Genomic DNA, 25,894 nt, shown 5'->3' with positions numbered 1-25,894 from the left:
AGTAAAAGTTAGTGGCGTAAAGATTTTCCATTTATTTATTTTATCATTCATTTATTTTAGAGATTTTTTGTTGGTTTAAGGATTGCAATTTGCAATCTTTATTTTCTTAATGTGGTTCATGATGAATGGCCCTCTCACCTGATTTAAAAACAAAGCATTTACAATAGGTGTGGTTGAGGGCTTTACTAAATGAGGGGCTCAGCTTTAATGCAAGCTAGATAAATGTATGTATTGAGTATCTTTGACGGCCAAAAGTAGACTGCGATCCGCAAAAACTCGACAACAATTTGCTAAACACTGTGTTAAATATTGACTTCAATTGGTAGCGTGCATTTAATCTCTTCCCATTTCCTGCTTAAAATATTTTCATTAGCCATAAGTTTTAATTACAGATTAGTCATATGGTACAATCGAAGTAAAGTTTTTCTGGTCAGGGGATTGCAAAAGTCTAGGTTTTCCGTTTTTTAATTTCTAATTGCAATTTTCATTTAAAGCTTCCGGCAACTTTTGCATGTTTTCGCTCAACTTGTAAATATTTTCAAATATTCTGCTTTGTTTTCTTGTTTATATTTGAACTAATGTTAGGTTAATTGCATATTTTGATTCGCTTTGTATTCTGGGTTTTTTGTTTAAATTTCAATTTTGGTTTGTCGTTTCTGGGCGCAATGTTTGGTTATCGCTTGTGTTGATTGGTTTTTTATTTGTTTCATAATTTACATGTAAGCTGCATGCTTAGTTACAGCAAGAGAAGTAAATAAAACGTTTTTAAAAGACTACAATAATGTAATAATATAAATAATGTATATTTATAAATAGAAATATATATATATTTATGTATATGTATATTAGACACATTGTATTGCATGTAAATAAATATCATCTTCGGGTCTTTTGTGGTACTTCATCGTCTTAAACAGATCAACTTAACTATGTTCCGTATCAAATCACAGCAGAAATCATAAAAAGTCTAAAACTATAAGGGGTAGAGTAGAGTGTTGACGGAAAGTTAAAGTCACATAGCACGCGAGGAACTTGCCGGAAAATTAGCATACTTAAACGGGCATCTTCATCCCAAAACGAAATAAACACCGAATTTAATTCTAAATCAGCGTCCGAGGGCAGCCCACTCATCGATTATTCAATGATTAGGCAGCGCGGCAGGTGCTCCTTCAGGTAGTCGAAAAGCTCGTGCGAGGCCCCCGGGCAGTTGGTCAGCTCCAGCTCCTGTAGGTGCCGCAGTTGGATCAGGCTGGACAGTCCAGATGACGTCAGCAAAGGACACCCCGCCAGCGATAGCACTTGCAGATTCCGCATCGAGCAGAGGTGCTGCAGCCCGAAGTCCCGCACCTGGGAGCACCACCGCAGAAAGAGGGCGGTCAGCGACAGCATGGTGGATATATAGCCCACTCCAATGTCCGTAATGTGCACACATCTGAAAAAAACACAAACAAATTAAAGACTTTTTTAATTTTCTGGAGGGTCCACTTCGAACTAGTGGGAGGACAATATGAGCCCCAGCAAGGGCTATATCTTTGTCAATATTAATCCAATTCTTAAGTTGAATACCTTAATCGATTTGTAGATCGATTTCCCATCAATCTGCATTAAAATCTGGGAACAAAATATTTTTTCGATTTTTTGTCAAAAATTCTGGTGGGTCCCCTTCGAATATGCATGGAAGGACAATTTGCCCCACAGCGAAGGCCATATCTTTGCCAATACTGATCCGATTCTTGAGCGGAATACCTTAATCGATTTGTAGATCGATTCCCCATCAATCTGCATTAAAATCTGGGAACAAAATATTTTTTAGATTTTTTGTCCAAAAATTCTGGGGGCCCCCTTCGAATATGCATGGAAGGACAAATTGCCCCCAGCGAAGGCCATATCTTTGCCAATATTGATCTGATTATTGAGCGGAATACCTTAATCGATTTGTAGATCGATTTCCCATCAATCTGCATTAAAATCTGGGATCAAAATATATTTTATATTTTTTGTCCAAAAATTGCGGTGGATTTCCTTAAAAAATAAGAAAAAGCTAAAGCTAGGTCCCCTCACTTCACATTCACTTTTTTCCAGCACACCTGCCTGCAGCTTCCGCCCAACCCTACGGAGACTACGTACTAGTGGCTGCCGCCGGAGATGAGGCGCCGCCACTCTCCACCGGAAATTGAATTTTACTCATGAATAATTACGAAACGAGGAAGGGGCGGGTCAGTTGACCTTGCAGTTGGTTGGCAGTAGAAACTTACCTATCCAGCGTTAGCTCCTCTAGCTGGTTCAGATCACAGGCGATATATTCGAGCGAGGCGTCAGTAATTCGTGGACACCAGGACAGGTCCAGGGCGCGCAGCTTCTGCAGATTCTCGGCAATGAGCTCCACTCCGTCGTCCGTCAGTTTGCTGCAACCGGAAAGGCTGAGGACCGTAAGATGCGGCAGGGAGTGCACTGAAATCAGAGGGGAGATTCAAAAGTTTGGCATTAGTTTTTTAGGAATTTGTAGAGGGGAGACGTGAAATATTCAACCGGCAATTGCATTCATTCACCTCACGTAGCAAAGTTCGCTGCAGCTGCTCCACTTCCGGGTAGCACGTAGGCTGCAGCGGCATCAGCCGCGGAATCGAGGATAAGAAACTAACTTGAAAGCCTTTGTCACAAAAAGTTTACTTTCAAATTTTATGAAACGCTTGAATTAACTTATGAGAAGTGCTGACATGCAATTCAAATAATTTTCTTATCGTAAGTTTGAGATAAAATTAATGCAATTTGTGTGTTAATTAGGTTATGGGGTAAGCCGCATTTGTTTCGTAAATTTAAGCTCTGTTCTACTCTTAGATAGACTATCTTAATGTGCGGTGTATTTAATTACGGTGTCTATTTAAGGCCCAACTACTGTTCCACTTTGGTTAAGACATCTTGTCTCGGCCCGTTCCATTTATGTCGACTGCAGTTTGTTCTGTGCCACATTCTGCAGTGTCACAATCTGGTTCTGTTTGTTCTGTTCTTGTTCTGAATTACGAATTATGTGTCCTTTCTGTGGATTGAGGCACAATGTTCTGCGTTTACTCAGCTTGGATTTAAGACAGAAATGGAACAAAATCCATGATAAGTTTAATAAAGTTATTTTTTTGTTAAAAAAAATATAAGAAAACTGAAAGGGTTGTCTGCGCTGTCCGATAATATGTAACCGATAATGGATAACTTATGGCCATTATGCATATACGGCTGCAATTACCATTCGTAAGCCGCTTAGACTTTGGCTAATGGGAATTAGGCATATTCCTCTTATCGGAGGACGGGGTGGCCACCAAAGGAGGTCCAGGAGGCAGGAGAACACGTGCGGCGGCTGCGTAAACAGAGATAAAGGGCCCAGGGAAAACAAACTCCAAGGAGATAGACAGTGTGTGTGTATCTTTGCTGGAATATTCCGCCCAACAACCACTTCCCACTTACCCAGTATCAAAGGAAGTCGAAAAATGCAGGGTCCGGTCTTGTAAGCCGCTTTGTTTTCATTTAGAGCGACTTCATATTTATCACAACATGCTCACACAGAGCAAAAAAATATTATAGAAAATAATAAATATATATACTTTTTTTTATTAATTTAATGAATACATTCCATGTACTAAATACCTAATACTTAGTAGTATTAAATAGTATCAGTTACTATTTATATTTTATAATAGAACCAAGTATTTCTGTATCTATTAGTGCACTCACATATGCAAGTATGGATGTATGTGGGTGGGTGTGTGGCCCACTTTGGTTACCGACAGATACTCAGATACTCGAACTCAGCAGTACTTGGTTAGAGCAAACTACACTACTTGGGTGCTCTCCTTGTTTGGCTTCTGACCAAAAAAACCACAAGGCTTACGAAAAGCGATTTGAATTACAAAATATGGGCAAACGAGCGAATCCACATGAAGATAACCGCGATACTGCCGCCTAGCCGACTTCTGGGCCAAAATGGAAAACTAACGGCCGAGCTGGAAAGCAAACAGCGAGCTGAATGAAAAGGGCTATGAAAAATTAACACAACCATCTTGTCTATTGACTAACCTACTTGGAACTCATAAAGAGTTGCTTGTTTTAAAGAGTGTTTTTAGAGGGAAGAAATATTTAGCTATTTTCTATCAAAACGAGGAAAATAAGTATTAAATTATTCCCATTTTATTGAATAAAAATCAATTGAATGGAACTGGTGGTGTATCTTTTAGGGAATGAATACTTGGAGCCACAAAGCCATTCCATTTAAAATATTGAATACATTCAAGAGATTCCCTTTTCAGCTGGATATCTTCAAATTGGCAAAGGAATTGCAAATCCATGGCTTATGCATATTCAAGCCAGTAATTGAGGGGGGCTCTTCAGGGGGCAGACTCAGCGAGAAGCCACAGCAGTGACAATAACCGTAACGTTGACGACCAGTGTTGCTAGGCGATGGCAGCTCCTCAAGGAGCTAACTGTAATTGTATCTACGGGAGCAGAGAGGCAGCAGCAGCACTAGATATGTCGCCCCAAAAGCTAAAAACCGCAAAAAAATAAGAAAATAAGCAGCGACAAAGGCGTCTCTGTGCAAACAAACATCTAGTGCACATACAGTCTATATTCTTTTATAAAGAATTTAATTCAATGAAGGGAAAATGCTAAGAAAAAGGAATTTTATCAACTGCCTCCTTCATCTCCAACTTTTATCCTTCAGAACCTGCTAGAATTTTCACATCTGCCTATTCCAACTATACCATTTATCCTTTAAAACCAATTATTTATTTTTCATCCTGAAAAATCAAAGTTTATAGCAGCAGTCTTGACTGTAGATAGATGTTGCACAAACGTAGATACAGTTACGATGCACTACCAAGCAGAGTGCTCGTATTGGTTATTAAGCGCCGGCGGCGACACAACCAGACCACAACAGGAGGGGCAAGCGGGCGAAAGGTTATGCCGGAATGGAGGACGGAGGACGGAGGATAGGCGATAGATAATCGATCGCGGCCAGAGTGACATCTATTGAATTTCACTCGGAGCGAATTCAGTGCAGGGATTGTGCATTAGAAGCCCCTCACATGGCATCCAAGTACGGCACCGATGAGTCGCCGCTTATTTATCAGCCCAGCGATCGCCGCTGCAATTCATTTTATTATCAGAGCTCAATCGATGCGCAGCCATCTCGTGATTCTCAGTTTCTAATTCAAATTCAATCTCGATCCAAATCCCAATACGAAATTTATACTTTTATTGTTTCGGAGTGAAGTGCCTTTTTTTAAAAAACAGAAATGTTGCAGTTTCGTTTTGTGACCGACACTAACGGGTATTTTACAGGACATACAGGATTACTCGTTTTTGCGATCACAAATCCTGAAATTGCAGCAAAAAACAGCAAAGAAAACATTGTATTTGGTGTGAATTATTTTTATTAAATTTATTATTCCTTTTGGAGAATGAGTAGGTTTATTGGAAAAGTGATTAAATTTCTTAAAATAATTTGTGAATGTCTACAAACATTATTTTTAAAAGAGACTAAGGTCTCATAACCTAGGGAAATCTCAACCTAATTAGTATTGATAAGAAAATTGAATGCCAAATAGAAAATACAACGCAATCTTGAAAGGGTTACCCTGAACAGACTATTCATATAATCAGTACAACCGATTGGGAATATTTATAGAATATTTTTACAATCATTAGACCTTGAAGTATTTCATGTTTCTCTTCATATTTTAATTAAATTAATATTGGTCAATTTAAAAAGTGTCCTTTATATTCATTTTTTGTTTTTGGGACTCGAGGGAAAATAAAAATTACTTGTCGAAAAAGTTGGAAATGAATCACTCGTTCTATGAATAAATTGGTTTCATTTTCTGGGAATTTGCGAGGGATTATGAGCCGAGGGAGAGAAAAGTCAGGTAGGCTGCTTGATATGGAAATGAAAATTTGCGCTTGGCAGGACAGCGGCAACGGCGGCGGCTGTGGCAGGACATCAAAAATAGTGTCCCGAAAACATGAAATAAAAGCTGGTTTATATTCGAAACATATTTACTTCTCATTCGCACGCACGCACATACGCACTCGTTGAGACAGGGACAAGTGTCAATAGAGGGATGAGATCCTGCTCCTGGGATGGGTGGGTAACATAAACATGTCAGGCAAACAACTTGTAACTTGTGTATCTATGAGATACATTTACATTTCCCATAACAACTAGCGACGTTTATGTGAGGCTCGTTTGGCATTCAGTTTCTGTTTTCTCCGCTTTTTTTGCTATTTTTGCTTCCCCACCTCTGCACACTCAGCAAGTTCCTGGATGTCACATTCAAGGATACGCTTTCCCACCCACTTCTCCATCAGCTGTCAGAAAATATTTAGTCTATCGTGGCTGACATCTGTGAATTTGATTGGCTCATTAGCAAAAGTTTCAAGCACACGCTGTCCCAATGACCAATAATATTATTTTCATTTCAAACTTTTCAACTTTTCCCTTTTTATTGGCAAAAAAATGGTATATTCTATGACTTTATCATTCACCTCCTTTGTCGTGTCAACGATTTTTATTGATTTTCTGGGCATGTCTTGCCATTTTTTGCCATTCGAATTTATGTTCGCATTTCAGCATTTGTTTATGACATTCATTTGATGATTGCTGATTTTCCAAATTGCCTCGTTTGGGGCCCGACAAGTCGCTTTTGGGGTCAATGAGGCAAATTGCATTTGCTGATACTTCCATGAGCATACGGAGCGTATGCGTGATGTGATTATTACGTATACGCATTGGTTGCCTACTTATTCAAGTACTTGTAAAGTATTTCACCTGGTGTTTATACAAATAAATATTAAATCATTTTACGACCAAAGCCCGTCAAAGTTGAATCAATAATTAAATCTGCTTCTCCGACTTTTCCCAAGAAAATTAAAACTCATTCATGCAAACCCGTGCAAAGCTGCTTAAAGTTTAAGTTCAATTTGCTGCCACTGGCAGTAGCAGTGGACGTGGTGGGGAGTCATTATGCCAATTACTCGGAAGTACTGCCAGGGTTTCGCTGGAAAATGCCATGAAATTTCACAGAGGCAACAAAACTTTTACGAGAATATTAAGCAAAGCAGCTCTGCCAGTGACAGTGGCAGCATAAAAGTATTTCAGTTTAATCAGCTCCCGATGAAGCATGTCAGATGAAACAAAGATTTAGAATAAAAACGTCTTTAAAGCCTTTGTATTAAATTCCTAGAATCCCTTGAAATTCTCTTTGTAGTTTAAGATCTTCAGTTACTTGGCTGATGTTGCAGTGTTGGCACAAATCCCAACCAATTTTCCAGGCAGTGGCTTAACCGCTTCGGGGTTTAAGTGGCCTGTCAATTAACGGCAAACTTTGAGGCCAAAACAATGAATGCGCAAATGAGCAAAATGTCAGTAGTCGGGGGAAGGAATGCGACCCGGGACCCGGGTCCCCATGGCATAGGCAAATAATGTTCGAAACGTGCAGGCCTCATTAGGTCTCCCCCCATCTCATTACAGTTGCCATGGCGATGGGCGGGAAAGTTGACCCCACCGCGAAATGCGGTGAGGTTGCGCAATGGCAGATTAGCTCCTGAATGGGGGTAGGGGACCAAGTTCGGGCTAGAGGTCATGTCAATTTCAGGGGCCAACTTTGCCAATGGCATGTTGATAGAGTTACACAAACTAGAGCTCTTAAAGGTGGGGAAATGGTTTAAACATCATCTCGTTTATGCCACTAAATCGTCCTCTAAATTATGCAAACCATTCCAACAAATTCGCCAAAAAAAAAAAGCGTGCCACAAAGAAATAGAGAGGAAATGAAATAATTTAGATACAATTACAATTTCTTTGGCAGAATGACAGAAATCACTGCAAGCGAACGATTTCAATCAGAATTAATTGTGTTTTTGTGCTTTCGGCAACGTTTTGCTTGTCAAATTGGTAATTGAGATTACTATATATCCAACACATTGTTTGTTTTATTTCAGTTTACTTGTTGGACAGAAAAGGATTGCGAAATAGTGCTTACATTGCTTAATAATTAATTGCTAAATACCCAACTGCCCCACAGTGTACAGCGTGTGGGTGTTGAATTAAAAATTCATTAATAACGCTTTGGCTAGGATGTGGGCTAATAGTCCCCGGGTATCCTTCTCATCCTAGGACTTCTTGAAAGCGAAACAGTCTCTACATGACGCGGGTCACTGGCTCCTGTGTGCGAATTTGATTGGCAGTTGGCCGGAGTCTCTACACTATTCACTCACATCCTTTCTTTGCCTTTCAAAAGCAGCCAACTGTTAACCCAGTTTCGTGTCCTGATGTCTGGCGAATCCTTTCGCCTCGCTTCTTGGCCCGATTCACAGTAAAGACTCTAATGACGTCAATTACTCGTACCCTCGTTTAGACTTCAATTGGCCTGGCTCTCGGCTCGAGGATTTCTTTTTAATTGCTGAGAATTTTAGCAGCGGTTTTGTTTTGGCTAGTTTGCAACTATTTCCTTTAATATTTTATAGTAATTGAGACTAGGCTTACGTAAGACAGAGATAGGTAGTTATTTTGTAACTTTGTTTTGAGTTTCTCCAAGAGAAAACTAAAAGATGTCGCATCACCATCCAGTTAGCAACATGGCTTATGTCCTGGCCCAGTTTGACTTTTGTGTATAATTTCACTTGGCACTTTCTCCAGCCCCAGCCCCAGTGCCAGCCCATAACCGCCCCCATCCTGTCTATTTGGCGAAAGTGACAGAAAGTCCCTGCAGATGTCACTTTCCCTGGAAGGGTATGTGGATGGGAACTACTCTATAATACTAGGCTGCACGTGGGCGCCTGGTATCTGATGACGCGGTAGCCCATTTGGGGGCACAGCTGTCATCATGGAACATCATCAACATCATTATCATTATCATTACAGCATGGCCATCCTGGCAACTGAGCCCTCCCGTGAGGTTTTTCTTTGCGTGGGCTTTAATGCGCCGCCCGCTGTTTGATTTTCATTTTTTTTTCCTCGATTTTCGAGCGTGCGTCATTGCGTGCAACTATTTATTTCCGCCGTAATGCCGTGTGCGTGCACCAGTCCCTGGCCTTTCCCTTTTCCCTATGCATGTCCTGTCTCTGACAAATGCAATTAAAACAGGATTGCACTTCGCCCACACAACATGCCTTTGCGTTCCCAAGGAACCCCTTCGTAAAAGGGACTTGTCCTGCATGTGGCAGCAGCCTTTCAAATTGTATTATATAAGCCAGCAATTATGTTCTTTGCGGCATGGCCCTCAACTTTGAACTTGCATGTTTACATTGACATTTTGTGCCGGAAAACTTTCTAGAGGCATAGAACAATTTGTGTCCTTGCTCTGCATCTTGGTGTCATTTCGAGTTTCCATTCAAAGGACATCTGCCAGAGTGCGTATTTATTCGAGAATAAATTTTGTCAGTTTTATAACTTATTCAGTTTAAAGGAATTTCATTATTTCAGGACAATCAAAGGACGAATTGTAACTTAAGCCATAAAGAGACTTCAGATACTGCCTCAAAAACCATAAATTTGACCATTTTCTTAAGGCTATTTTTATTTACCTTAAACCCAACTAAATGAGTGGCTAGTTTGTGCGAATTAAGTTAAGTTCATGGTCAAAACCAAGCACAAAACGGCCAACAGCTGACAATTGATTGACAACTTGGCCGAATGCTCGTCGGGGGCAGGGGCGGAATGGATGCGTGCCGGGGAAGCGATGGCATCGCCCCCCAAAGAGCTTTTATAAAAATAAAGTTAATTAAAAATTGCTCAGCAAGAAAGCACCAAAAAGAAAAGCAAAAACAAAAAAAAGAGCCCAAACACACAAATGACAAGAGAAATGCGAACAGGAACAACCACAAGCTCAGGAGCAACATCGAGCACCTTGAAAATGCAAATGTAATTAAATAAACACGACACCCGACGGGCGCCCATCAGTGGCGGACTGGGTGGATCATCCGCGGATAGAATCCAATAGGCCAGGGAGAGCTGGGGGTTTCAAAATTGCACTACTCAAAACCAAAAATAATTTTAAACACCAAATAAGAGAATTAAATACGAGTTTAACCATCAAACTTTATCTTTACTTTGTTTAATATTTTCTTTTTTAATCCTTTTTGTAAAATATCCTAGCATTTATTTATTTTTTACAGTGCCTGCCACAGCCAGCTGCAAGTTGGTTAGATTTATCAATTTCAGGACTGCGAGGGGAACTGAAGACTGTCTGCCACCCAAATGAAGAAGATGAATTCGATGTCTCAACGAGGAGGAATTCTTTTCTTTTTTGGCTCTTTAAACAAAAGACTTGGAAAGGAATATAGAAAAGATAAATAAAAAGTAAATTCAAATATAATTATAATTAAAGTGGTTAATAATTTAATTTAAGAGATTTTGGGAATAAAAATCATTTGAAGGTCCTGCTCCCAAAACTTAAATATCTTTAAAATACAAGTCAAAAAATTATATTAATTTACATCTATAGAAATTAAATAAAAGATAGAAAATTTACTCAATTTATTTCCTTATTTTATATCCCCACATCGGGATATTATAAACACACAATTCTTGATTCAGAATGAATGAATGTGGTTGCCTCTGGCGTACTTGGCGGTTAAATTGATGAGCATTTCTCTCTCGTCTCGACAAGTGCAATTGTTCAGACGCGAAACGAACCGCAACCACTTCATTAGCAAAGTACCCCCACCAATCCACTCAAGCACCACCCATTCCCACAACCTCCTACGTCCAAGATTTTTATTATTCCACAGACGTAGAAAAAGGGGTATTTAGAAAAATTTCTAATTGCTCACAAACTTAACTCTTTCCTCTGATGGATAGACATTCTCCTCTTTTCATTTAAAAAAAAAAAAAATAGACTACGCCTCTGGCCTTTTCTGCAGCTGCTCATCGAAAAGATTGAAGAAAGGAATCGTGGCGACAGGTAGAAAAATTTGATTTGTCGCCCGACATTATTTGTAGTTCTTTCTATCCATTATTCCTTTGGTCGAGCGTATGGCTAAATGAAAGGCGGCAAGTCTGTTGACACTGTTAATTAATGAGAGATTAACTTGTTCATTGTTTCGCATTCGCATTCGCATTGCCAGTTGTCAGGAGGCCCCATTCACGTGCGAACTCATAAATCACGCATACGCCCGGTTGAACGACCTCGCCATTAGCAATTAGCATTGCGGCCCGCAAGGGCGTCCTGTCAATGTGTCAGCCTTTCGAGAGTCGAGCGTCGAGCGGACTTTCTTTCTTCCGTTTCCGTTTCCGCCAGCCAGGAGGATTGCGTGCCAAATGATGTGCCACCTGGCAATCAAATCCCCAAAGTAGAAACCGAAGCCACCATAGCCACACATAAGCCATGCCAAAAATATGTTGGTCTGAGGGGTATTCCAGTCAAAAAAAGTTTACAAATTTGGTGAAATATACCAAATAGCATAAATACCAAATAATTTATGTATATCGTAAGGAACCATTGTTCTCATCCCTATGTAATTATCGATAGTAAGCTTACTTACGACATTCGCTACAATACAGCTTATGATTTACAACAGTATTTTTTAGAGGTTTAATACTTTGCTTAATATTTTAATAAGCCTCCACTATTACTATAAAGAAAAAAAGTATCTAAATAACCTGATTTTTCTGTTACATAATCCTAATCCAGTTTTTCGCATATTTTTTTATTCTGTACCCAAGGACATGCCTCCTGGCAATTGGCCAGCTGAGCGGAGCCATCACTCCGAACCTGAAGCTTGGCCCAATTCAATTAGATGCCAAATGCAATTAGCTAAATGGCTTCTCGATGTTGTGATAAGGACCCAGCGCCACTGCCACTGTCACTACCATTTTCATGGCCGCCGGGCAGTGGCAGCCCCTGCGAGTTGTTATTAAAAGTTTTGCCACCGTCGGGGCTAAAAGTTCAACACCAGGCAACGCAACAACTGACAGGGCAACTGTGAATGTTAGCTGTGCGAACGGGTTTTAGCCAACTTCTGACAACGGTTTAGACAAGGTTATGCTTTAAGTGTTTGGTCTAAACTTTTTTCAAAAATATGCTTGGGTTTAAACGCAAAAGTATCCGAAGAGATGTTTTAACAATTCATATGTATTTTCCACATAAATTGAATCAATTAAAAATTCAACATCAATTAGTTTAATATAAAAAGCAATTCATCCATTGCATTAATTATGTGGTTGGCTTATGGCGGAAATCAATGCCAAATTCCTTCGAGGACTAAATATTCGAGGAGGACCATTAATTAAATACGAATTTCCGTTCTGCGGTCATTCGAAATAAAACGAAAAATAAATAAATACCAACGGATGTTGTCATTTATCTGTTCCTTCAACGAATTTGATTTTTATTCCTTTGTTGACTTGTTTACGCTCGATGGGCAAACAGTTTATGATTGGGCGGCAATTTATACAAAATGCCATCATTAAATATGGCGCCTATTTGCTTATGGGCGGGTACATAGTACACCGCCCACCGCCCACTACACTCACAGCCCAGGAACCCCCAGCCCAACATAAATACAAATAAAACACAGGCCGACATACAGAAGGCTGGAAATCCTTGTTATACGGGGCGGATGTGTAATATGCTTTTCATACTTTTGTTATTGGAATTTTTCGGCTTTTGATGCTGTTTTGTTGGCTTTCCATCCATCAAAATTCAATAGAGGCATAAAATATGCTTGAAAAAGTGTGTGTACAAGTGGGATTTAATATTTTTTTTGGCATAAAGTTTAATATTTATAATATGTAGATGTTGGCAGTCTAGAATATTTGTGGTATTTTTCAGTATTTTTATGTAAAACATTACAGTGCAATATCGTTGAATATTTAATAAGGACCTGCGTCGCTGATCATTGAACTGTAATAATTCGATTGCGAAGCGCGACTTTTCCGCCTGAAAACTAAAATCTGGCTGGTTAACTGAGGACACTCAGGACACACTGCACGGGAAAAGGCTTGGTGTGCTTGTGATTGTGGCTGCGGAGGATATAGGAGCCAGGTAAGCCATCTACCTGGGCGCCTGCAGCAACCGGCAGCTTAATTTGCGGCAGTGGCAGCCCTTTGCCTTTGTTGATTGCAACCGGGGAATGATGGTGATGGGGAGAAAAGAAAATGACGTGCCATGAAATTGATTGCAAAGTTTCGTCGAGGCTCCCGACTGTGGACTCAGGTGGTGGTGGTGGGTGGGTGGCATCAAAGGTCACCGGGCATAACCTGGCATAGGCAAAGTGAAAAAGAGTCTAACCTTCCACCTGCCGACTCCCTGCACCTCCAGACCGACCCATAACCCTGCCAATAGTAAAGTAGTAAAGGGGAAGAAGTGCCAGGTTTATGCTTTCCAGCGCTGTCGATCGCATATTAAATGAGTTTACGAACAGGCAGCTGAAAAAGCCCCCTAAGCACGCTTTAAAATTGCTGAGCTGCACGTCAATTAAAGTGTTTTACGACCATGTTTATCCTGAATGTGTTCAAAGGCCAAGTAAAGGGTTAACACTCGTGGCCATAATCGAAAACTTAATAGCTTAAATAAACGAATTTTTTGACTAGGAGATGTTTTAAAATGTTGATATAAAATTTTATAGTGAATAGCTTTAAGAAAATGAATTATATACGGTGGCTTTTAAAATGAAAAGCTAATTATATCGAGGACTTAAATGAAAATCATGTAGAACCCATATTTAATAATAAACTCAACTTCAAAACTTTTAAAATGAAATTTGTTATTCCCTTAATTATTTTGTTAATGATTTTTAAATCCAAAGCAGGCATCCACGAGCTCTGCAAAGAATTCATTCAGGCTATTGTGACTTGTAAGTTGATCAAAAATCAAATGAAACCATATTGAATAAAATATTTTTTAGTTGAGTGTTTCGATAATAAGCCATTACGTTTTCAAAAGCCGCCTTGTCAGTCGCTTTCTTTTGAAAAAAAGCACAAGGGTATGTACCACAGACATATCCTTTGACGTAAAATAATTTTGAACTTCCACTGTTTTAGAGTGTTACGATATTTTTAACCCTTTAATGGAAAAAGCATGGCAACTGAATACCACAGAAGTAAGTCTAATTTCATATAAAACTATCACACATAATTTAAAAATATTCTTAGATTTCAGATACTGATTTTAGAAATCTACACAAAGTTTTGTTTTTATCATAAAAGAGTTTTGTTTACTTTTCCAAAATATTATACAAGCTTTAAATTCTAATTTCATTTGAATCTAATTTAATTAAAAGTTTATTCGTAAACAATTTTTTGCTTTTTGGATTTGTTTAGAAAGGAAATCAGAGGACGTCCGAGGGCAGGGCTCTTTTTAGGTTGGACCCTGTCAATTTTTGTGTAAAAAGGGTCCTTTTTTCTATGTGATGTCAAAGGATGTTGGAATGGCTGCTTATTTTGTGGGGCCAGGAAACAGGCTGGCACAAAAAGTGTGTCCCACAAAAAGTTTCAATTAGTTGAGTGCAGTGGCAGTGTTTTGAAATGATGACGAGGGCCGAAGGATACCCGCTTTTTGGGCATTCGGAAGCAGGACAAACCCGTAAGGAATACGGGTAAGGACACAGCAACTAGCCTGGGCATTTCAATTACAATGTTATGTTCGAAAATTCCTTTCACAACTCCGACTGCGACTCGGAACCCCAAACATGGCACACTCCCGGTAGATATCCGGCACAGTTTTTCTGGAATATTCTCAACACGGTTGTGAGATACATGAGGATGGTAGTAGCCCAGTTGTAGGTCCACATTTCTGAATTAAACATTACAGTCGATGGAAACGGCCTTTTAGCAGCGCTTAACAATTCTGATTGTACGGTGGAATTATAGCTTCCACTGAGAATAAAATAATTCACTGGATATTTCTCTGATGATTTGCTTTTTATGGAGACTGCATAAAATTTGTTATAGTTTTTTCAGTGATATTGCCAACTGCTACCATTTTTTATCTGTGACAAATTGAAGCTCTCTCCTACACATTCGCTTCACATGTTATTTGATTAATTCCAGGACTGGAGAGGCGATTCACTTACCAATATTAACGATGCCATGGTTGGTTAGTTCCCAGCACGACTGCAATCGCAATATGCTGAGGCTGTGGCTCTGTTTTGGTGAAAAATAGCCCAGAGCCGCATCCGTGACATGGTAAGCCTGATGGGGAACGAGGAGAAGATTCAATTAGTTTGAGTCCGGAAACCGCAGAATCCTTCTTTTTTTTTGTGTTGTCCACTTTGTACTTGCCTGCAATGAGAACTCGTAGAGGGAGGGCAGCAGCTGGGCCACCGCCCCCACTGCCTCGTCGGCGATATTGATGCAGTCCGCCAGCGACAAGGACACGATTCGGGGCGTCAGGCACGCCCACAGTCCTGCCTCGGTCACCTCATTGCATCCTGCTAGCTCCAGTTCGAAGAGACTCTGAAAAATACAGGAAAGTAATAAGATTTATTTCATAATTGAATGATAAATGTTCTACACTTCAATTTTTGGTTTTTTATTAAATTAAATTACTTTTTATTATGAATAGTATTTAAGAATCGAATCACCTAATGGCCCAAGGGACAAGCTCCATCAAAAGACTTTTTACTTATTTGGAAAATGTTTAAAAACTTTTAAATAGCCTGTGTTTTTTCTTTTTAAATTTCAATAATCTGAAATTTGGTATATCCGTCTAAAAGTGTGAAGTCTGTTGTCAGATCGTCAAATGTTTTTATGATCTGCCACACCGATGATATTCGAAAATACTTTTGGACATTTCACAGCCTTCATAAATGTTGACACTTGGCGACCAGAAAACGAAAGCAAGAGAAAAATATTTCAACAAAAATATCTCAATAAGTATGTGATTAAGTATATATATTTTACATAAATATATATCAGAAGAGTGGGTATATATTATAAATAAATATAAAATCTCAGGTAAGTAAGTATGCAGTGAATGTGAAATGTCTGCTGCGGAAAATGTTTAATGTTCAGTTAATTATTTAAAAATTACTTCAAGACCATGAAGATTGCAGGGAAACTAAGTGTGACGATGAATTTAAATTCCGACTATATTATGATGTATATGTTGGCTCTGTCACCACCCAATAAATTAAATTGTACTTCTCCAGCTCAGTTTAAGGAGCATAGATTTATGAACCAAGCCTTCTCATAAACTCTTCCTCTACGTGTTATTGTAAAAGCAGTTCGAATGCCATAACTCGATAAACTTTGACCTTTTCAAGTGCAAAACATGGCGAGGAAATCACATCGGAGTCCCATTCGAGTTGCAGACTTTGTGTCGAATAATCCCACCAGTGTCCTCACAATGTCCCCCGGAACCGGAAATAAAACCAAACAAAACAAAAACAATAAAGAACAAATGCAGCCGGAAGCGTGAAATAAAAATGAAAATCAACGGATGGTCACATGAACACAAAACGCATTTTTTCAAAGGCGAATCAAATCCACTCCCCAGGATAAACAACAATTATTTTTATATGAGCGAGAAAGGCAAAGGAATTCGAGAAATAATAAAACGTAAACAGCTTAACTCACGGCAAGATACGAATTAAATCCGTATCTTTTGCGGAAGTATCCCCAGGATTTGCCTGCTCAAAGATTTTATTAAATTTAAAGCCATTTAAGACCGACTACTATTTACATTATTAACGTTGCATAAATTAAAAGCCCAGTCCCAACTCATTAGCGTATAAAATGGTATAATTAAGGATATGTTGAATATACATGGCCAGTAATTGGATTCTGTACATTGGTTAACTTTTCCAGCAATCAGGCGAACAAAAAAAAAAGAGAAAATACAAGCCTTTGGCATGACTTCATTATGAATTGTAAATGCTTGGCTGTTGTTTTGGATTTTGCCTTGGTACTTATATATGTATTTTCGTATTGTTTTTGTTTTTATGGACAATTGTGAAACTTTTTTTGCCCACACACTACACTGACTAAGGCAGCCAAGGGAAACTTTTTACTGCCACCATGTGTCAGGACGATGGGGAAGCCAAAATCGATGGGGAAAAGTCACCGAGCCACGCCAACAAGAATCCCAACAATGAAATGCTAATGGAGGCAAAAAACACATCCACGAATGTGTAACTATTTGGCTGGATAAAGTTTTTCCCTCCGGCTTCTGAGGTTTCTGCTGAAGTATGGTTCTCTTTACTTAGTTTCCCGTACGTAGAGGCTCAAAACTTTAGTTGGAAAGGACCATCAATCAATATTTATGAAACAGTAAACACTACGTATATTTTCATAGCAAATTAAATGCAATTCCTTGGTATACTTTAATAAATTGGCCAATTTAATGCCGCAATTGCAGTTTCAATTTAATCCGCATTATATACGGCCGGAGGTGCAAGAGCGTAGCATAATTTTATGGGTCAGCGGTATCGAGTTCAACGTGCTCCGGGGCCTAAAGTCTGGAGTGGAAACTTTGGAATTGCGATGCGGAAATTGCATATAAAGTAAAGCCAAAGCGACTGCAGCACACTCTTGGCATTAAATATGTATGGGAATGCAGGAAAGTCACCGCATTTCCGTCGCATTCAGTAACTAGGCATTAATTTAGCCTTGCATGTTGGTTAGCTTTTTATTTCCGCATTTTACATGGGAAATGGGATTGAAAAATTCACACATGCATAGTCCCCAAGGTCGAATTCCTAAGCCCGGTGCGGTTGATCCTTTCTGGGCATCATTGCTGGGCTCCGTTTGTCCCCGGTGTGTCATTGTTGTTGACATTGTCAGCGACAACAATTTGCAATCAAACCGCTTGTCGGGCCCTCCGTCCTCTCAGGGCCCAAGTTTTAGGTCCTGACCGTGGAACCTGGCTCATAAACATGACATGCATTCACACTGGATTAATTCTGACATCAGCAGTCCTGTGTGACGTGTGACCGGGGTGGAATTGTTTCAGCCATTAAAGTTGGCCATAAGGCGAGCCGTAAACCCAGTCACCAATATTACTCATACGCAATGTAGGCGCGTTTTGGTTTTTAAGCATTTTAGTTGGAAAAATGTGGCTAAAACCGGATTACTTATTTAATTTTATTTATTTACGGTTTAAAGTTTGCTTTAGATAATTTTAATATTTTTTTTAAATGTGTATATAAAAGAGACTGCCATCCAAAGATCAACATCATTTGCTATCTTGTCTCATCACTCATCCGCCCTGTGGCTTCTGTCTTTCCTAAAGTTCACCCTAGAAACTCAATTATATATCCTCACAGAAGGACTCTGGCTACGCAGAGAAGAGGAGAATAGAGGAGATGGGAGTCAACTCATTGAGTGTGTGATGGACTGAGCTGACAGGACCGCAAAATCATGGAAAACGCTTCTGCCAACTTGGCCACAGCCAGTTCACCAAAACATTATCCACTTTACGGACTCGAGACTAGAGACTCGGACTCGGGAGTGTACATATATGCCACTAACTGTGTATGTGTTTGCTTCGTTTCCGGTGCCCCATGCTGGGTCCCTGGTGGATTAGGCTCGCAGATTGCTTGGGATTGGTCCATGAAATGAATGGATTAGTTTGCCCAGGGCCCTCACCACAGTTGGCCATCAATTAAGGTCTCCACTTGTTCGTCGAAATTCGATTGGGGTTGCTGGGGATTATTGAGGCAGTCCGACAAAAAAATATGAAATTACAGGGATGTCTATCGAGAAACAAATGGGAAAGCCATAGAATTATGGATTGCTGTGGCCTTAATGAAGGTAATTTTCAGGACCTTGGGTAAGCTGATTTTCTAGATTTCTGCTTATAGAAAGACGCTATTATCACACCACTACTGTTTCCGCACAAATTAGTTTGGGAATATATATTTTCAGCCAACACAAGCAATTCATATTCCTCTAAACAAAAGCTAATTGGCCGATACTCTAGCCCACCTCATAAAATATTCACCTGGCAGAGCGTAGAAATTATGAATGCTGAGTGCGAGTGATTCGAACACACAACTTGGCTCACACAAATATTTGGCTAAATTAAATGAAATTTATGAAGGCTTTGATGTGATTTGCATCTGAAATTGATCGCATCAATTCATTATGCCGCCAGACAAGTTCGAGAGGGTGCAAATTCGGGCACTCGCCGACCATCCGATGACACACTTTTCAGCTCTGACACGTTTCATTTCTCTGGCGCGCGGCACAGGTCCCGAAATAAAAATGAAAATAGTTTAGCGTTAACCAGAGCACAGATTTGTGTGCGAATTTATTTTGGTTGAGCGATGCCCCGAACTGAGGGGGACTGACCACTGTCAACTTGCCACACATACACGCCCACACGTCCACACATCCTCTTCGAAATGTTTCGGCAAAAATATCTCCAGTCTCTCCACTCCTCCACAAGGGGGGCTATGCGATATCCGACAGAACAGGGAAAAAAAACCAAGTCAGACATTAAGCCAAATGAAAGTCGTTTGCATGGGACAGCTGAGTCCCCAGATCCAAACACCCTGGGATGCCCAGGGATGGCCTTTAGGGCCAGATTTCCGGACATTGCCGCCTCAGCCCTGGGGCAAAGTTGTCTTGCATTTTAAACAAACGACATTCCATTATTCGGGCTTACGGGTAGACGAGAACTTTTCTTATACACTCGTATCTCAAGGGCGTAGGGTTGGAGGGCTGTAGGGTCTTGAGGACTGAGGACGATTCTTGCCAAAAATTTTTTTTCAGTCTGCTAGGATGAATTTTCGCAAAGATTTATCTTAATGGTTATTTATTCTGGAGATTGACAGAGGCATTTTGGAAAATATTTTCAACAGAAACTAACAAAGTCTGGCTTTAAAAGTGGTTTAAATATTCATGAGCTACGTGTAAGATTTCAAGTTTTGTTAGATTTTCTTTTGTATTTTTATATCTAGATATTAATAGAATATAAAAATATATTAATTATTATTACTGCTTAAAAGCCTTTATATATATTTTAGTATTTAAACTCTGTACTCTCCATAGACCATACCCTCTCTTAACTCCATAACTCTAAACTCTTTGCATAATAATTATTAATCTCACCTGAAGATGATCCAACAGAGTCTCGAGACCCCGATCACTGATTGAGGAGCAGCGCAGGCTGAGCGAATGGACGTGCTTGGAGGCGAGCGGGAACGAGTGGACCACGTCCAGGGCATCCTCGTCGGAGGCGCCCACCAGCCCGAGGGCGTGGAAGCCGCGCCGGATGAGCGAGTTGTAGAGCTTGCTGCGATCGCAACTGGGCATCTGTCGGAGCTCGCGGCACTGGAGGGTCGGCAGCAGGCCGCTCCAGTAGCGTGGACTGCGGTACAGTGTGTCCCGCCACTTGACGCACACCTGGGCCAGGACTCGACGCTCGTACGGCGAGAAGTACTGGAAGAAGCGGCTCAGAAAACGATCGTCCAGCATCAGGGACTCGATGCTGTGGATGGGCGGCGGGTGGAGTTGGTGCTGCAGGATAAGCGCGGACTGGTTGACGCCCATGCTGCCGTACGGGTGATGCAGGTGAGGATTGGGCAGTTGTTTCCGCAACTGCAGTGGCGTTCCTCCAGTGCCTCCACCGGCAGCCTTTTGCGCCGCCACCATGCCCATTGTGCTGAATGTGGGAGATCCTGGGCCGACTCCGCCGCCCGGTATGGTTATATTCATCTGCTTGGCAATCGACTTGACCGTGGGAGTGGGCGGTGCTCCCAGGGGCATGCCCGTGGGCGGGGCTGGACCCACCATTACATGGTGGTTGGAGTTGATCAGCGTGGAGGCCTGTAGTTGGTGGTGTTGCTGTTGCAACTGTTGTTGCTGCTGCTGCTGCTGTTGTTGCTGTTGCTGCTGTTGTTGCAGGAGATGGTGAGTGGAGTTGGGTACTTGTGTCTGGCCACTGGACAAGGACATGCCGCCTGGACTAGGACTGCTGCCCCGGGAGGGTTTGTCGGGTGTCTGGGGAGGATTCGCATTGCTGGCGGGCGATGTGGCAGCAGAAGCGCCTGCCGACGCTGTGGAATTGGCGGAACTATTGGAACCCGATCCGGAGTTGGAGTTGGAATTGTTGCCACCGCCGCACAGCGCGTTCGTCACCCGCTCCATTACCGACGTCTTGCCACTGGACGCGGGAGCAGCGGCGGTTGTTCCGGGGGTGGAGGCCGCGTCACCGGACCCACTCCCGCTGTGGTGGTGTTTCGAGCGCAGTCCCAGCCCGTTGATGCGCTTGGACAGTTCGGCGGAGGCCCGCTCGACCACGCCCTGCGCCGAGATCGATGACATGGTGTGCTGGAACAGATTCACCTTGCCCGCCCAGGTGGATAGGCCCTCGGGAAAAGCTTTCTTCTACTCGTCTCTCCCTCTAATGTTGACGTAATGTTTGGTATTTTGTAGTGGCTCTTCACTTATCCTTTACATTCCGTGTGGCGCTGAACATTGTTGTCCTTTTTTTAATTGCTAATTAGCGAGGTTTAACTGTAAGGATAAAATGTTTTGAAAAATGGTTTAATAAAAAGGTTTGTAAGTTATTAGAAATTATATTGGAGTATCTTATACTAAACAGCTTGAAACAGTAGGGGCTTTAAGAATATTTTTAGGAATAGAGATCTATAAACTAAACTATATAATATCCAGGATAATAAAGAAAACTAAATAGTCTTTTTCATAAAGTCTCAAGTTTTTCCATCATATACGTATTTCTTTTTTTTTTTAAACAAAAAGCCATCAAAAAGCACTCAACGTTTTCCACAAGGATAACTGCAATTACATGATTTGTGGGAAATTGCCGAGCGTAGTTTTTGCCGAGTTTGTCACTTCATGTCAACGATTTCTTTGGATCCTGCCCCATTTCCAAAAACTTGCAACATTCGCATGGCTCGTCATATAAACGGAAAAAGAAACAAAAACAAAAAAGTGGCCAAAAACGGGCAGATTTATGGCACACTTTCGTAGGACTGGCGTGCCGGCCGTAACCTCCGACCTCGATTTTATTTCCTACTGTGACTTGTTGTATTTGCAAAAAGTTCACCGATAAGCCAAAACAATGTATGTACTGGCTGAAAAATGGTGCCGAACTAAGCCAAGGTAATGCGCCGCCAACCGGTGCATTGGCTTTTTGGTTTGCAATTTTAGTCCGGAAGTTGTAAGTCCTGCGAATGTTGGGCGGAGCCATTGGTCCTTGGGGTGCTTGTTACTCAAAGGTTCCCAATTGGATTACTACACTTCAGGCTGACGTGGAGTTGCCTTTTAAGACTTTAAATTACAGTTGGTAGATGAAAGAACAGTCCATTTTACTTAAATTATGTCAAGGATAAATTCTAGTCCTTTATCCTTAGGCAAATAACCGAAAACTTAAAAGCTCAATTAAATGAATAATTGGTCAATTGTGGGAGGTCAGAATTTAATTGCCATAACTACACGAATGCGTCAGAGCATATTTGCGAAGGAAACGGACTTGGATCTCAAGGTAACCCTTTGCAGGCTGTTATCTCTGCTCCGCCCGGCTGCATCATATCCTTTGGCCTTATCCTTGCCGCTGACTGAGCAGGCTGAGTGCCTCAATCTCAGACTTAAATATCGCATTCGTCGCTGTCTTTCGCCGGAGGCCTTCCGCTTGGACGTGCGCCCAAACAAAAGGGGCGCCCAGGGACGTGGCCGATTGTCTCCAAGCTGGCTTTGTCTGTCATTTCCGCTTGATACGAAAGGGGAATCTTACTGCCAAAGGACACTATCCATAAAAGATGTACTGTCTAGATACAGATAGTTTATATGAATAATCCATTTTGAGGGGAAGATAATTGGTTGGAAAAGATATAATAACTTAAAGGATAATGTATTTATATTATTAAGTAAATTATATTTTTTCGTAGAGAGTATGCCACAAACCGACTTGTGGCAGGACTCAGACTCTTTTCCGCTGCCTTTTATTGTCGAGATTTGATTGTGCGACAAATGCAAATACAAATTTTGTGCACGACATGGCCGAATGTTGGCATTATCCTGCCAGATTTCCTCAGACCCTTCCGACTGCCTTCCCAGAGTTACACAATCCCCGTTGACTTTACCGAAAGTGGGCAGGTCCTGGTGGGTTGTCAATTGGATTACTTGAAGTGGAAGCGAGTGTCTCGACGGTTGAGTGAAAATTGGCTTGATAATTTCATAAATCACGGTCTCTGCGAACGCCAACCTTTAATTTTTGTGATTACAAGAAGGTTCTAACTCACTCTCCTGTGAAAATGTAAAGCCAATTTATAGAAATATAGTATTACTAAACTATCTAAAACTATCTTGAAACTATCATGAAACTCTAAGATAGTTAACCCCAATATTTCACAAATTTCCAGAGCATTCAAGAGCAATTAAGTTTGGCAAGCAAAGTGCAGCAACATTTTTGCTCTTTCCTAAAATGTTTAATTAAAAGCTAAGTAATTTGATTAATATTCCGGAAAGTGCATTTTCCCCCACCCCATGCCACTCCCTCCTGGGGCATGCAACTAGAATTTTGGCAAAACTTTACTTTGGCCAGCTACACAGAGAGAAAAGTTGAAGACTACTTTAACTATAAGAATTAGAAGATTATAATACTAACTCTAAAATATATTTTATAAATATATAATTCTATTTCTTATTGAGGATTTGTTTTTAAATTGTTAATAAACTTTTTAGTGTTTACTAAAATAAAATATGTAGCATACTGGGAGGCGCAGCTGGCTGTAAATATGGGTCTTTTTATGAGAGAGTGTGCGTGGTTGGAGGGTTGGGTTCTGTGGGCGGTTGGGTGGTTGCTACAACTGCTTAGGTCGAGTGGTTGGTGGTGGAGCATGGAGCGTGTCTGCTAGTGTATTTCGCTTTTGTTCGCCCTCCGCTTTATGCGCATTTTCCGCAGCTTGGCTCCGTGTCTATTTTTGGAGTTGGTTTGAGTTCGAGTTCGAGTTCGCGTGCTTATTGGATTTTTCCAGCCAACCACCTACCCTAACTCTGTACGGGCTCTGTGTCAGGGCCTGTCCCACATACCACTCCGCCCAGAAGCCCTGAAGCCCGGGTACACAGGGTCCGGGTCCGGGTCCGGGTCTCAGTCCGGGTTAAAGCCCAAGTCCGTATATTCGTGTAACAGTATCGATTTTCGTCCCCGTTTTGTTTTCATGCCCGTTTAGCACTCCGCTCTTGTTTCTCCGTCCATTCAAAACAAAACAAAAATCGGAGACGGATACCAGAGACGGAGACTAAAATGAAAATAGTAACCATCCCGGATAGCGAATGTCAATATTTTTCCTCTGTTTCCCGCCCAAGTTCACTTCTGTCTGTTGTTTCCCTATCAGCTGGAAGGGAAAATGTGTAACACCTCGCCGGGGCGGCCAACAGAATGTGGCGAACAAAACACGAGGACTGCAATAATGTTGCATAGTGCTCATGGGGGGAGCTGAAAGTTTACCCGGAATAATTATCAGAACAGTTACCGACCCTTGGGGGTTCCATTAAACTGAAATTAAATCATCATTAAATTGTTTCCGTTTCACAAAAGATGTGTAATTGAAGCTTAAATGTCACCTTGAAGTTGAGGCTTTGAAGTGATTTTTATTTTCTTACAAACAAATTGTATAGTCTTTATATTTATCTATGAAATTTTGATGGTGAGTTCATGAGCTTAAAAATCTTTGAGATACTAAAAATCCATTACAAAGTGGACTATAATATTTTCGAATATTACAACTAAGAAAGCTTAAGTTCTACAATCTTAAAGCAAAGAACTAAAATGTCCCAGTCCCACTTCAGATATAAACTAATTATTTCGATCTCAGCTGACCCATATGGTAGATGCTTCATTTCCAAAGAATCCAATGAATATTCCTTCATCCAACAATAAGAACCATATGCAATGGAACCCCATAGAATGTCCAGGTCATTCCCAAACCCAGTCACGAATCCCATCTTGTATCCTTGCAGTACGTCAGTGCTCGTTTCTGGGTCACTATGCAACTTTGACCTGATTTGTGGAGTAGGCCGCCCCATATTGCATATATATGTACATTCGCACTATATAGTGCGCCACAAGCACATATTTAACGACAATATTAAACAGTTTTCGCAGTGCTGGAGGGTTTATGCAAAGTGGTCCGTAAAGAAATCCGCAAATCAATGAGCCCAATCAAGCTCCAGCGAGAGGACGCGCCAGGATGTCTAAGACCATTATTGTGATTATGTCCATGTCGCTAGTTGGGGGTGGTATGACATCACAGACAACCACTGGACCCAGGACCCGTCCACCCCCTGGGGGCGGTTAGCGACCGGCTCTCAACATTCGGGGGTGAGCCGTTGAATTTTCAAATTAGAGGGTGAAGCAAGCTAACATTAAATCACGTGCAACCATCGGAAAAAGCCATTATTTCCAGTAATTTTTTTGTTATTTTTTCTTTGAATTTAGTTATTAAAAAAAAAGGAGAAAAATCCTTTTAAAACGAACCTTTTTTTGGTACTTGTTTCTTTATATAATGCTTGAACTCTGTGTCTAGCACAATAAAAATCAATTTGGCAAAAGTTGCGGCGCCGCGTTCTACCAATTTCTCTTTGTGTTTCCCGTGGCTTTCCCCCGCTGTGGAAAAACAAACGCACGGAAAACACTGAACCGCCGAAAGAAAACACACGCGAACGGAAAACCAAAGCCGCAAGGAAACTGGCCCGTCTTGCAGCAGCTCGAGGTGGAAAATTGCAGTATAAACGTTCCCCACAAACTGAACAAAACAAAAACGCAGTGCGCTGCTGCCTGGCAGCCCGTCGCTTTTGTCGCCTGTAATTGTTTTTGTGGCCGCCGAGGAAAATGGTTGAGCGGAAAAGCGAGAAAACCGAGCGTTAGCGGGCACGACTCAAAATTCAAATTGCAGGCGGATGCCACCAGCGAAAGTGGGAAAGCCTGTTTTCCTCGAA

At 41.0% G+C, this 25,894-nt stretch overlaps 1 protein-coding gene across 1 annotated transcript; it reads right to left on the bottom strand.

The window, feature by feature from the left end:
• Nucleotides 1-17: 17 nt before the first annotated feature.
• On the bottom strand, nucleotides 18-25,894 carry LOC6507159 (F-box/LRR-repeat protein 16). The gene is made up of 6 exons (XM_001956533.4): nucleotides 25,434-25,894; nucleotides 20,042-21,448; nucleotides 15,269-15,442; nucleotides 15,061-15,178; nucleotides 2,256-2,451; nucleotides 18-1,432 (listed from the first exon to the last, which is right to left on the bottom strand). Exons 2-6 carry the CDS (start codon nucleotides 21,254-21,256, stop codon nucleotides 1,135-1,137), a joined length of 2,001 nt encoding a protein of 666 aa, XP_001956569.1. The 5' UTR covers nucleotides 21,257-21,448; nucleotides 25,434-25,894; the 3' UTR covers nucleotides 18-1,134.

This window comes from Drosophila ananassae, chromosome 2R (assembly GCF_017639315.1).
Source record: "Drosophila ananassae strain 14024-0371.13 chromosome 2R, ASM1763931v2, whole genome shotgun sequence".
Lineage (NCBI taxonomy): Eukaryota > Metazoa > Arthropoda > Insecta > Diptera > Drosophilidae > Drosophila > Drosophila ananassae.
This window is presented reverse-complemented; position numbering and strand designations above follow the sequence as displayed.

What these genes read in the sequence shown, in the direction of transcription:
- LOC6507159 (XM_001956533.4), bottom strand. Translation starts at nt 21,256, where the DNA reads ATGTCATCGATCTCGGCGCAGGGCGTGGTCGAGCGGGCCTCCGCCGAA. An exon ending in CCATGGCATCGTTAATATTG is followed by an intron (nt 2,452 to 15,060) that starts GTAAGTGAATCG and finishes CTCTGATTTCAG; the next exon opens with TGCACTCCCTGCCGCATCTT. An exon ending in GAGGAGCTAACGCTGGATAG is followed by an intron (nt 1,433 to 2,255) that starts GTAAGTTTCTAC and finishes TGTTTTTTTCAG; the next exon opens with ATGTGTGCACATTACGGACA.